The sequence below is a fragment of the Microtus pennsylvanicus genome, chromosome 5, assembly GCF_037038515.1.
Source record: "Microtus pennsylvanicus isolate mMicPen1 chromosome 5, mMicPen1.hap1, whole genome shotgun sequence".
In the NCBI taxonomy this organism is placed as follows: domain Eukaryota; kingdom Metazoa; phylum Chordata; class Mammalia; order Rodentia; family Cricetidae; genus Microtus; species Microtus pennsylvanicus.
In genome coordinates this window covers 57,480,510-57,494,905 of record NC_134583.1, presented here as the reverse complement: position 1 = coordinate 57,494,905, position 14,396 = coordinate 57,480,510, and the positions used below count along the sequence as shown (strand labels likewise).

At 37.9% G+C, this 14,396-nt stretch overlaps 1 protein-coding gene across 1 annotated transcript in view; it reads left to right on the top strand.

The window, feature by feature from the left end:
* Pik3c2a (phosphatidylinositol-4-phosphate 3-kinase catalytic subunit type 2 alpha) overlaps window positions 1-14,396 on the top strand; it is a 111,644-nt gene that overhangs the window by 43,491 nt on the left and 53,757 nt on the right. Inside the window, exons 4-8 of the mRNA XM_075971990.1 lie at window positions 4,884-5,041; window positions 8,643-8,763; window positions 9,750-9,861; window positions 12,123-12,202; window positions 12,323-12,386. Coding sequence (XP_075828105.1) covers window positions 4,884-5,041; window positions 8,643-8,763; window positions 9,750-9,861; window positions 12,123-12,202; window positions 12,323-12,386 — 535 coding nt within the window. The remainder of the gene's footprint in view (window positions 1-4,883; window positions 5,042-8,642; window positions 8,764-9,749; window positions 9,862-12,122; window positions 12,203-12,322; window positions 12,387-14,396) is intronic.

Below are 14,396 nucleotides of genomic sequence, written 5' to 3'. Positions count from 1 at the left end.
TTAGCTTTATTTTTTCCTATTGTAAATGGGACTTCTGAAGACAGGGCACATAGTCACTGACTCCATATTCTGATGTTTTTGCTAGCAGAGAGGAAAATAAGTCCTAGCCAGTTAGACAGAGAAAAGCTATGCAGAAGGCTGAAGCAGCAAACTTGAAGGCAGAGGACAAAATCTGCTCTCTCATGAAGGGAAAAGTGATCATCACCAGGGATTTATTCTTAATCCAGAGTTGTCTTCAGTAAAAAAGGCCTCCTTTTTAAATAAGTCATGGGGACCCCAAGACCATTTTCGAGTATGTTTGCCATTTTGGTTAATGATTTAGAAGTACTCTTTTACCTTAATGCTTTGGAAATAATGTTACATTTCTTACATAGTTTCTTTTTTCCCAAACAAGTACTATATAGTTTCTGAAACTCCCCCAGCTTAGCTAAGTGATTACAGTAGTCCTTCCTTAGTTATATTCCATAATGCCTCAGTGGATGTCTGAAACTGAACACTGAGTCCTATGTAAACTCTGCTTTGTAAAACAAGCGCATCTGAAAATAATTTATAGAGGTCTTTTGATGGCTCTGTAGGTAAAGGTGTTTGCCATCAAGCCTGATAACCCGTTTGATTCTTGGAATTTACTCCTTGGCTGTCCTCTGGACTCTGCCTATATGCCCCCTTCCCACATAAATTAATTTGCTTATTATTTTATGTGTCTGAATGTTTTGGCTGCATGTATGTAAGTATACCACATGTATACCTGATGCCAGAAGAGGGCATTCGATCCTCCCAGGATTAGAGTTGTAGACAGTTGCCAGCTGTCATATGAGTGCTGGGAATTGAACCTGAATCCGCAGCAAGTGCTTTTAGTCACTGAGCCAACTCTCCAGCCCCATCAGATTAAATTTTTAAGTTAAAAAAATTGTAATTTATAACAGCAATAATTTACCATAAATTTTAAACAGCCTGAGCACATGATTTTTTTTTTCTTCCTTTATTGGGTCAAGATTTTTTTTTTCCTTTTTGCTTACTGGAATTATTTTCAGATCCTAGTTGACAGGACAGTAACTGCAACTAAATAAGGATGCTGCTGTATTTATTAACATATTTGCATACTTATACTCAGAGTGGCTTATTTAATATGTAACTCCAGATGAACCAAATAGAAAATGAGGTTGTTTTTCTTTTCCCTCCGGAAACAAGGATTCTCTATAGCTTTGGAGCCTGTCCTGGTCTAGCTCTTGTAGACCAGGCTGGCCTCAAACTCAGAGATCCACCTGCCTCTGCCTCCCAAGGAAATGAGTTCTTAATCTCCGACTTCCAGTAATACATGGTATGATTGCAACAACTTTCAGAATAGAGGTTTCTGAAGCCATGTTCTAGGAATTTTTCTTTTTGCCCTGAAAATATGGGGGCTCAGTACATATATTCCTCAAGTGGCTGCTTTTCTCCAGCAGAGTCTCCCCACAACCCAGTGGACTTTAAAACACACAGACTAAAGTAGTCTCAGCCCTTCTTCCCATGCTGGGAGATGAAGCCTGGACCTCACATATGCCAGACGATCCCTATAACACTAAGGTTTTTGATTCTCTTCCCCACTTCCCTTTTGAGATGGAAACTGACTTTGTAGCCCAGACTACTGGCCTCATTTATAATATTCTACAACGCCTGACCCTTTGGGGAACTGAAGCCAGCATGCACACAGCTGCCACGCTATATGTAGTACCTATTTTAAAAGTCTTCTAGAAGTTATTCATGCCATTATTTTGATTCAGCTGTGAAATCAACATCTGATTATTAGTATTCTATGTGAACTTACAGTTGAAATTATTTAGAAGTTTTAACAATTCACTGCCAATTTTCGGCCTGGGCTTTTGTTACTGTTTTTGTCAATGAAATTAAAGAATTGAACTAGTCAAGTCTTTTACTTTGACTCAGGACTGCCATTCATTATGCGTTATATTTGTTTCTTTGTTTCTTTTTCTTGATACAACTAATAGTTGTGATCTAGAGAAAAATTTTTAAAAGAATGTTGTAGTAGGCCTTTTTTTTTTTTTTTGACATAATGAAGATTGAACTCGGGGAACTGGGCATGGCATCTAGCGCTGAGCTCCAGCCCAGGTCTGTGGTTATTACTGCTTTCTCTATGTTTCTCTAGCACAAAATGAGAAACTATATTCTATGCCTACCTTTTCTTTGTATGTGATTAAGATCTCATATTTATGGCATATAATAATCTTTTTATTATTAGGAAATGTTGTACAGAAAAATGTTTCATTGCATCAATTTCATACATGCAAATAACATTGAGAATTCTCCCTCTGCCCCATAGTATCTTAATTCTAAGACATTCCATATGTTTTCAAAGATTGAATTCATCTTTCATTAATAATTATTTCCTTATTAGGCACTGTCTCCTGCAGCCCAATCTCACCTTGAACTTGCCATAGAACCGAGGATGACATAAAACTGCCATTTAAACTCCATTCTCAGTTCTCAGATTAGTTAACTATATGGTTTACTTTATCTATTTTATGAGTTCTATTTCTTAATTTATTTTTTGGGGGGAGATGACAGGATCTCACTATGTAACCATGCTGACATAGAACTCTCTTGGTAGACCAGACTGGCCTCAACTCAGAGAGATCTGCCTACCTCTGCCTCCTGAGTGCTGGGATTAAAGGTCCAGTTTTATTTTATGAATTTTAGCAAACAGTACAATGCCAAGTATGTGTGAAATAATAAAAATAAGCCATTGCAAGCTTACTGTGTTATGAAAGGATAAGCTTGGCAGCAACTAAATATCTTACAGGTTCCAATATCAATTCAACTTGTATCATTTTGATCACATTTCATCTTTTTAAAAAATATTTGTAAATTTTGTATATATAGTTTATGTGTGATTATTTATGTACAAATTAGCATTGTTGTCAGTAAAGGCCAGAGACATTGGATTCTCCAGAGCTGAAGTTATAGGTAATTGTGAACCATCTGACATATGTGTTAGAAATCAAATGTAGGTTCTCTGCAAGAACAGTGTACACTTTTAACCACTGAGCCATCTCTTCTGTTCCATATTTTATCGTTTTAGTATTGGATCACAATGTAAAAACCACATTTATTCTTACACTAGTTAATTTTATAAGACATTTACAGTATTTGTTTTATAGTAGGCACTGTTTTATAAACTTATTTTACATGGTATTATGACAACCCTGAGAAATCAGTGGTCATATTACTTTGAAGCAAGAGAATGTCAGTAACTTAACTGCATTTATGCAGCTAATAAATAATAAAAACAAGGATCAGATTCAAATAGTATGCCTTACAGGTTTTGTATTGGCTGCTGAATTTGCTCGTCATCTCAAACTGTTTTATTCTGTATTTATGCCTTGAATAGTTTAATATTCGTAGAAGCACATAGTATTTCCAGCACACGTTCTACTTAAGGCCTCATGAAAAACAGATGATTACTAAATATATGGCTCAGTAATAATAGCCTACGTGCCTAGCATGTATGAGGCCCTGGATTCAATTCCAAGCACTTCAAAAAAGGTGGAAAAAAGAAAAACCGATAAGAAGAGGGGACTGGAACCTTTTGTTAACCTCTAGGAAAAGGCAGTTACTGGGGCCTGTGAAGTTGACTGTATTAAATCTCCCTGTTCTTAAAAAAATGTTTATTTTATTTATTTGTTCATTGTGTTGTGCTTATGTGTGGGTGAGTGAGTGAGTGAGTGAGTGAGTGAGTGAGTGAGTGAGTGAGAGTTACGTATGGGTGGACATGCCATGGCAAGCATGTGAGGACACCTGGCAGGGGTTAGTTCTCTTATTCTACCCTGTAAGTCCCAGGAATTGACTCAAATTTTTTTTTAGTTATTTTTTGATTTATTTATTATATGTACAGTCTTCCATGTGTGCCCGCATGCCAGAAGGGAGTGCCAGGTCTCATTATAGATGGCTGTGAGCCACCATGTGGTTGCTGGGAATTGAACTCAGGACGTCTGGAAGAGCAGTCAGTGCTCTTAACCACTGAGCCATCTCTCCAGCTCCTTGACTCAGATTTTCATAATGCAGTCATGTCTGGAGATGAGTTACATACTACATTCATGTATTTATATGTGACTTTGTTGTTCCTATGAATACCTTAACGTGTGACCCCCTAACTTTTCTCCCTCTCTCCCTCCCTCCCTCCCTCCCTCCCTCCCTCCCTCCCTCCCTTCCTTCCTTCCTTCCTTCCTTTCTCTTTTCCCGAGACAGGGTTCATCTGTGTAACCCTGGTTTTCCTGGAACTCTCAGAGATTTACCTGCCTCTGCCTCCCAAGTGCTGGGATTAAAGGCATGTGCCACCATGCCCTGCTTGACCCCTTTTAAGGTACCCTTGTAGCACTGTAAAGGTCTTGTAGCTCTATGGAAACCCATTTTCCACTTTTCCTTGTGTTGAAACCACAATGTTTATAGGAAAAAAAGTTCTGCTTAGAAAAAAATACTTTGAAAAGATAGAAACTTTTTATCCCTCTGGTATTTACAATTTTTAGTGACATTGTTAGTGCTATCAACAATTTATTTAAAACAAATCACTTTATTGTATTGTACAGCCTAAGAATCTAAAACTCATTTGATGCCAGCCATCTCTGGAATGCCTAGATCTTGTTGACAGTATTACCAAAGATATTCTGGCACAAGTTAACTTCTTCTTTTTCCTTGGCTTCCCTTCATTTAAAAGGCACATGCTGCTATTTGGAGTTTTAACAGGAGTTCATTCATTGCCATTCTCACGAGCTACGGCTGGAGTTGGACAAAGATGCAAAAATTGAGTAGCTGAAAGCATGTACAGCCTTGTTCAGGGCTCTCAAATGCAGCTTTAAAAAAGTATTAAATATCTTCTTTCTTGTGAACAGATTGAAGACCAAATTTCCATATACAGATCACTGCACAAATCCAGGCTATTTGTTAAGTCCAGTCACAGTGCAAAGAAGTATGTGTGGAGAACATGCCAGTGTGAAGGTCTCCATTGAAATCGAAGGGTTTCAACTGCCAGTTACTTTTACATGTGATGGTAAGCTTTGCTTTCACTGGGAAGGAAATGTTTCAAATGTCAGTATATCCTTTCTTTTCATAAACCAAATTTGTTTTCATTCGATATCCTTTTAAAACATTTATATTCATTTGGGAAGTTTTCTGGTTAAGTGGACCAGATCACAGTAGGGCTATTTCTGAGTATAATAAGTTGGTTCTTAACTAAAGCCCAAAAGCATTAACTATAAAAGCTAATTATAATACTTCCTCTGCTTTTATGGCAAGAAAAGTGCTTTCTTACAGAGAGTTGGTTACACGAACCTTCAGATCACTTCCTAATCTCTGCAGGGAAGGTAGTTCTCCTTTGGTGTTAATTTTCCCTTCCAAGCTTGGGTAAATATCCTCTCTAGATCTATGTCCTGGATGTCTGTAACAGTTTTCTGTTATGTTTGTTTTTGTTTTTTAAACTACATTGGCTTTCTTTTAATTTATTTATGGTATATAGTATTTAAGTAGGATTTGAATGGTGGAGTAAGTTTTTCATCTCTAGTAATTTAGCCTAAGACTGAAGCATTTTTGTTTTTCTTTAGTGGTTGTAACTAGCAATGTATCCAATATTTAAAGATCTTCTGGTTTTGTACTTTTGGATAGCCCTTTAAAAAACCGTAAATTTGAGCCTGGTGCTGGCGGCACACACCTTTAATTCCAGCACTTGGGAGGCAGAGGCAGATGAAGCTCTGTGAGTTCGAGGCCAGCCTGGTCTACAGAGCGAGTACGGGGACAGGCTCCAAAAACTACACAGAGAAATCTTGTCTCGAAAAAGAAACAAACAAATAAAAAAATGTAAATCTGAAACAAAATGTTAGCCAACTATAACAGTCATGCTTTATTTTCTAAAGGAAAACTTATTCTTTTTAAGTCATTTTAATTTGGTATACAGTAAGAATATTAAATTTCTAAAGAGTCAACAGGTGCTTTGCAGTAAATCATGAGTAAAAATTGATAGCAAATGTTCATTTCCATCAAGTCTTAACTTACGTCAAAGTCTGACTAACTTCAGAATGTATTGTCCATGTCTGTTGGTTAGTCATAAATGCATATTTATTATGTATGTTTCTATTAAATGTAACTTGACTGAGGGCATAGGTCAGTGGTACAGTACTTATCTAGTATGAATAAGGCCCTGTGTTTAATCCTTAGAACTGGAAAAATTATAAGCATTTTATGATAAAAGTATAGACTATATGGTCAGATTATATATTTTTATTTGTTTGGGGTCTGTTCAAAAATAGAATTGTGTTATAAGATATTTTAGTACATAAAAGCTTTTAATGCCAAGTCACCAGTTTCTGTGTATTTTAAAAGCAGGCTTATTTTTTAAAAATTGAACAGGCTGACCAGATGGTGGCTCATGCCTGTGATCACAACATTTAGAGACTGAGGCAGAATTGCTATGATTTCAAGACATGCCTGGATTACAGTGTTAGACTCTGAGAAGAAAAAAAAATAGGTGATTTAAAAAACTTTAATTTGGGTTTGCATAGTTGGCTCAGCAGTTAAGAGCACTTGCTGCCCTTTCAGAGGACTCGGTTCAATTCTCAGCACCCACGTGGCTGCTCACTGTCTAACAGAACTAACAGAGGCTGTGGAGCCTTTGAAATATGATTTCAACTCCAGTCTCAGGTGATCTTACACTGTCTTCTGACCTCTGCTGGCACAGGCATGCACATGGTACATGTATATACATGCAGGCAAAACACTCATACATCTAAAAAAAATGAAAACCTTCGTCTTCTCTTCGTTGTTATATTAGTAACTCAACTTTGCCAAGAGTAAGACTGCCTACTTATTTGCTCTCATTTTGTTCTTCATTGGAGAATTCACTATACAAATATCTGAAGTAGTAATTCTCTTTTCCTTGTAATTTGTTTTAAGACACTGCTCTCTAGGTATTGCTGTCTACTGCCCTATTTGAAGGCATCTGTAATATGGGTGTGTCTTAGGGTTTCTATTGCTGTGAACTCTTATAAAGGAAAGCAGTTAATTGGGGCTGGCTTATAGCTCAGAGTTTTAGTCCATTATTGTCATGGCAGGAAGCATGGCAGTGTGTGGGCAGACATAGCGCTGGAGAAGGAGCTAAGAGTTCTACATCTTGATACCCAAGGAAGCCAGGAAAGACTGTGCACCATACTGGGTGTAGCTTGAGCATATAGTATCTCAAAGCCCACCTCCATAGTGACATACTTCCTCCAACACGGCCACACCTTCAAATAGTGCCACTCTTGAGGGTTGTGGTGATGCATACCTTTCATCTCGGGGGAAAGGGAAAGGCAGATCTCTATAAATTTGAGGCTAGCCTGGTCTACAGAGTGAGTTCAAGAATAGCAAACCCTGTCTTGAAAAACAAAACAAACAAAAAAATAGTGCTGCTCTCTATGGGCCAAGCATTCAAACACATGAGTCTGTGGGTGCCATTTCTGTTCAAATTACCAGGATGTAACTTCTTTGTTTAGGCCTTCACTTCTACCAATTAATAGAGGCTGTGGAACCCTTGAAATATGGCTCATCTGTATTATTAAATGCTGTAGATCCAGAATACACACTAAAGTTCAGGGCCTTAGCCTAAAAAAAAATAATAAAATGTAAGCAAATACTGATAATGCTAGCATCATATATCTACATAGTTTATTAAGATAGGGCCTTGTTATATAATCCAGGCTGGACTAAACTCATGATCATCCTGCCTCTAAACCAATGTTCTTGATATATTAGACTAAATAAAATATATTATTAAAATTAGCTTTGCAAGGTTGGAGTTGTAGATTAGTTGGTAGAGCGCTTGTCTCGAATCCATGAGATAGGCTTGATCCTCAGCACCACATAAACTAGGCATAACAGTGCATACTTGTGATCATAGCATTTGAGATGGAGAAACAGAAGTATCAGAAGTTCAAGGTCGTCTTCTGCTTTATAGTTCTGGGCCAGGTGGGGCTACATCAAAACCACACACACACACACACACACACACGTCTTTGCCTTACAGCTTATTTCCAAAATTAGCCTCTTTCTCTGGCTGTTTTCAGTGTGGCTAATGGAAAAATTTTAAATGGCTGAGTGTGGTGGTGCACACTTTTAATCCCAGTACTTAGGCAAGAGGCAGAGGTAGGTGGATCTCTGTTTTCTTCTTCTCCTCCTCTTCCCCCCTCCTCTTCCACCCCTCCTCTTCTCTTCTTCTTATGTTTTAAATGTATATGAGTGTTTTGTCTATGTGCCTGTTCACCATTTTGCATGCCTAGTGCCCTTGGAGGCCAGAAGAGGGCATCACATCCTTTAAAACTAGAGTTATTGATGGTTGGAAATTGTCATGTGGTGCTGGGAACTGAACCTGAGTTCTTAGGAAGAGCAGCCAGTGCTCTTAACTGCTGAGCCATCTCTCTAGCCTCTCTGTGAGTTTGAGGCCAGTGTGGTCTACATAGTTAAGTTCCAGGCCAGCCAGGGCTATATAGTGAGACCCTGTCTCAGGGAGAGACAGAAAAACGGGGGTGGGGGAGTATGTATTATATTTCTGTTATACGGTCTTCTCTTAGATTATGAGTAATATTGACAGGTAATTGAGCAAAATGTAACTAACTCTCTTTCAGTGAGTTCTGCTGTAGAAATAGTTATAATGCAAGCCCTTTGCTGGGTGCACGATGACTTGAATCAAGTGGATGTTGGCAGCTATGTTCTGAAAGTTTGTGGTCAAGAGGAGGTTCTACAGAAGTAAGTTTACTTACTCACTTATGACTACTGAATGATGTCTTTGGAAATTTCATTCTTAATGTCTTAAATTAGAATTTTTTCAATTTAAATTTGTAATATAAAAATATCTTTGTATATGGCATGGTTTTGCATGCCTTTTATCCCCCACTTGGAGACAGAGGCAGGTGAATCTCTGAGTTCAAGGCCAGCCTAGTCTACATAACAAGTTCCAGGCCAGCCAGAGCTACATAATAAGACCCTGTCCCTAAATTCATTCATTTATTTATTTTTTAAAAATATTTATTTATTTATTATGTGTACAGCATTCCTTCCATGTGTGCCCGCAAGCCAGAAGGGGGTGCCAGGTCTCATTATAGATGGCTGTGAGCCACCATGTGGTTGCTGGGAATTGAACTCAGGACCTCTGGAAGAGCAGTCAGTGCTCTTAACCACTGAACCATCTCTCCAGCCCCCATTCATTTATTTTTTATGTATTACATATTTATAAAATACAAGAAATATATTTGGTCCTAACGTGTGTTGAGATATAATAGTGGGATTTCAGAAGTAAGAAAGATATGGTATTCTCTTTAGTAGCCTTATGCACTCACTAAAAGTTGTAGTCAGTTGGTTAAAAGGGAAATAAAATAACCTTCTAAAAAAGTCAGTAATTGCATCATTTGTAGATTCTAATCTCCTTTGCAGCATGCAGTTGCTATATCTACAGAGTCAGCAATTACTGTCTTTTATTTGCCTGAAATAATCATTGCATGAACTTTAGTAATTTACTAAAGCTTACAATTAGTCCAGTTGTTTTCTATCTTCTTTCATCTTCACTGACTCACATAGAAAAATTCCTGTTTAAATGTTCACAGTTGGCTTTAAAACAATGTGTTTCTCCGTTTTCTTCAATTTTTCATACAGATGCAATTTGTACTTTATTTTTATGTCTTTAACTTGTGATTTGAATAGAATAATACTGATGGATAATTATTGTATTTTAACAGTAATCATTGCCTTGGAAGTCATGAACATATTCAAAATTGTCGAAAATGGGACACAGAGATTAAATTACAACTCTTGACCTTCAGTGCAATGTGCCAGAATCTGGCTCGAACAGTAAGTGTGTATGAATTGCATTTAGTGAATCAGAATAGTTCTGATAGTTGAGAGATTTTCAGTCACTTTGTTTTCCATTTTTTTCTGTACCAGACTGGGTTGATACATTTGTTGTTTCTAGCAGGAGTCTTCTCAGAAGATCTTTAGTCATGGAAGTTTAGGTAGCACATTCCTCAGATCTAGAAGTATAAATTGGAAAAGCAAAATGAAAGAATGAAAGTTTGTCCTTTTTTTTTTAAATGGAAAGAAGATAATCTCCTGTTTCTCCTACTGACTTTAAACTTACTATATAGCTAAGGGTCACCTTCTGCCACCCATGACCAGCTTTATGTAGTGCTGGATACTGAGCTGAGGACTTGGTCATCATCCTGGGACTTGCTACATCCTTAGTCCTTGATTTTCCTTTTTTTTTTTTTTTTAAGAAAAAGCTAAGTTTACTTAGTTCACTGCAAGAGTGCAACAGCCAAGGGCTGCCTGTCCAAGTCTCATATTTAATAGTCTTACACAAGCGTGAAAATTTCAGGGTTAATTAAGAGGGAACAAAGAAGAAAGGGGTATTGAATACTAAATAAGGGTTTTCAGTTTCTCATGAATATGTTTGCATAATGTGGAATGTAGGCGAGACTACTTTTCTCATTGGTGGTGAGCAGAGAAGGAAGGGACAAAACTTACTGAGGAAAAAGAAGCAGAAATTCAAACGATCTTGTCCCCATCTAGTCCCACCTAGTTTTTACCCAACCTCTTCCTCCATTGATTATTTGAAATGGGATCTTGCTTCATAGGTCTGGCTTGCCTGAGGTTACTTGCATAGACCATACTGACCTTAAGTTTGTTGCCATGCCTGGATTATAGATGTATGCCATATGGCCCAGCTTAGTTTTTCCTTTATTTGATCACCATAAACTAGATTTAAGAACATTGATCTTTTCTATATTTTAAGAAATTTATTGCATATATTTATTTTTTTATGTGTTTGTATATGCATGTATGCCACAGTATGTGTGTTTAGGTCAGAAGACAACTTGTGAGACTTGGTTTTTTCTTTATACCATGTTAGTCCCAAGGATAGAATTCAGGTCATTAGGCTTGGGGACAAAGGCCTTTATCCTCTGACCTATATTGTTAGCTCTGTAAAATATGAGTTTATGGCTGCGTAGAGGATTCCAGAGTTAAGAGCACACTGGTTTGTTCTTCCAGAGGACCTAGGTTTGATTCCCTATACTCATGTGATAGCCCATGACCATGTGTAACTAAAGTTCTACAGGAACTGACACCCTCTTCTGACCTCTGAGGTCACCAGGCATGCACATGATACACAGATACACATGAAGGCAAAACACCTATACATACAAAATAAACTTGTAAAAGTAGAAGTTTTGGTCAGATTTGATGGTATGCTTCTATACTCCCAGCAAAAAGGCAAGGGTCAAGAATTCAAGGCCAGTCTGAGCTACATGAGAACCTCTCTTTAAAATTAAAGAGTGCTGGGGGGCAGGGTGAGGAAGTTGGCAATAACTCAATGGATAAAGTGCTTGAGGACTTGAGTTGGAGCCCCAGTCCCTGTAAAAAGCTGGATATGACAGAGTGTTTCCATAATCCCAGCACTAGGGAGAAAAACACTGACAGATCTCCCAAGCTGGCTGATTAGCCAGTATAGCCATTTTATTAGCTCATAGTTCAGTGAGAGAGCCTGTCCTTTCTCAGAACATGAGCTGGAGAGCAATAGAGGAAGACGAATGACATTGACTTCTGGCCTTTATATGTACACGCACGTTTACCCACACCCTAGTACTCACATATGCAAAATAAAATAAGTAATGGAACATTTAAAGATTTATTTATTTATATTTTTATGTACTTGAGTGTTTACTGTATGTATGAGTACCCCATGCATACTTAGTGTCCATGGAAGCCAGAACTGGCTATCACATCCCTTGGAACTGGAATTACAGATGATTGTGAGCTACTGTGTGGGTCCTAGGAACCAAATCCAAGTCCTCTGCAACACCAGCAAATATTCTTTATCTCTGAGCCATCTCCCCAGCCCCAAATACTGAAACATTTAAAACAAAATTAATTTTTCATATTATTGACTAACTTTTTAGTCAGTTATAAATAGTAGTTTAGAGATAGCATTATGTCTCCAGTTCTCAAAAATTAGTCTAAGGATTTCATCACCTGTTTAACTATACTTACTTTAATTGAATGACCAAAGAATTATATTTGATTATTCTTAAACATGTGTGTATGTATTTATTTAGGCAGAAGATGATGAAGCACCTGTGGATTTAAACAATTTCTTGAATCAAATAGAAAAACCTTATAAAGAAGTCATGACAAGGTATAGCATTTAAAGCATCCATTGCAGGTTTTCAAACTTTGTTTTGGATGTAAATATATTTATTTTCTATGATCAAAGCAACTGCTGTGATTAAAAAAAAATACCTGTTTTCCATTTCAGACACCCTGTTGAAGGACTCTTAGATTCCTATCACAACCAAGTGGAACTGGCTCTTCAAACTGAAGTAAGTTTTGGCATAGGGACTTAAAGATTATTTCTGTTTTCTCTGAAATACTAGTTTTAGAATTAGATTATATGTTTTAAAACTATATTCTTGGTGTTAGCCACCCACATGGCAGTGGATGATGGGTAGTGAGAGCTTTAGAGAAAGAGAAAGCCCAAAGCATCGAGTTTAATAGCATACTTAGGCTCTAGTCAGCATATATAAGAAGCAGTCAAAAGAGAAGACAAAGCAATAGTTAATACCTTTCCAAGTCCTGACCTAGAACAGCAGTCAGACCTGGAGGAGTCAGGCACATAGGAACTGTCTCGGTAACTCTTAAACAGCCAGAAAAGAGTTGAGAAGGACCTGTAGACACAAGTCTGTTGTGCGGTGGGCCTGCTTTTGGTCCCGGCCGCCCTGCTAGCTTTCACCCGAAATAATCACACAGAAATTGTATTAATTAAATTATTGCCTGGCCCATTATATCTAGCCTCTTTTTGGCCAACTCTCACATCCTGATCTAACCCATTTTTACCAATCTGTGTATCACCACAAGGTCGTAGCTTACCGGGAAAGATTCTAACCAGTGGCAGTCTCAGACAGGAGCTTCATGGCGGCTGCCACACTGCCTTTCTTCCCAGCATTCTGTTCTGTCTACTCCGCCTATCTAAGTTCTGCCCTATCAAAAGGCCAAGGCAGTTTCTTTATTCAACCAATGAAGGCAAATACAGAAGAACCTCCTATACCAGAAGTGTACATACATGATACATGGAAATAAGCAGCTCTATAATAGTATGTAAGTGTGAAATGAAGTTTAGGAAGGGTACCGGAGAGAGGGCTTATTGGTTAAGAGCACTGGCTGCTTGCTTTTCCATAGGACCTGGATTTGATTCCCAGGACTCACATAGTGGCTCGCTACCACCTGTAACTCCAGTTTCGGGATAACTTGTACCCTTTTCTGGCTTTCTTGGGCACCAAGAATGCAAGTGATACACAGACATACACACAGGCAAAATACTCATATACATATTTAAAAAAAAGGTAAGCGTACAGTGTTAGAAATGGCTAGATATAAGTTACTGCTTTGTAGTTCATATTAAGGAGTTTCACTCTATTCTGAGGAGTTAGAGGACCATACTTAGTTTAATTTCTGAGTTTGTAAATGAATTTTTTTATCCACCAAACCTATTTGCTCTTATTGTTTGATGTCATTTTTGTTTCATATTCCAATATTAGAGTCTACTAGGGCTGGAGAGATGGGTCAACAGTTAAGAGCACTGCTTGTTCTTCCAAAGGTCCCGAGTTCAATTCCCAGCAACCACATGTTGGCTCACTACCATCTGTAATAAGATATGATGTCCTCTTGAGGAAGAGTCGTCCTCATCAACTTAGACCATGAAACCCAATATGAACAGGTTCAACAGAACCACCATATATGGACTGCCCACACATGATTCAGCATTACCAGGGCATAAATTTCATTTTTCATTTCAGTTAGAATGTAGACTCTATTTCCTGGAAAGCCTAAACTATTTTAACTTCATAAAATTTATTTTATGTCTGTGAGTGTTTTGCCTACATGTCTGTGTACCATTTAAGTGCCTGGTGCCCTCAGAAATCAAAAGACATTGGGTCCCCTGGAACTGGAGTTACAGACAGTTATGAGCCCCCACGTGGATTCAGGGAAATAAACTCCGGTACTCTGCAAGAGCAAGTGGTCTTAACCACAGAACCATCTCTTTAGCCCCTTATTATTTGATCCCTTCTAGAAAAAGTTAGCTGATCTTTTACAGAATATTGGATCTAGCTACTTAAGATGTTTTTATCCAAACTCATACTGTGGGAATTGTTTAGCCCTGTCTTCTGAAGTTAACTTGAACATAATGTAGAGGTTAGGTGTAAAAGTGGCAGAATTGATTTCAAAGGGAAGGATTTTTGTAACAATTCAAGTAAAAGGTAAGCATTATGACTGCTACAGAGAGAGCTGATTAATAATACTTGGAGGCAAAATTGTTAAGCGTTAGCAGGGCA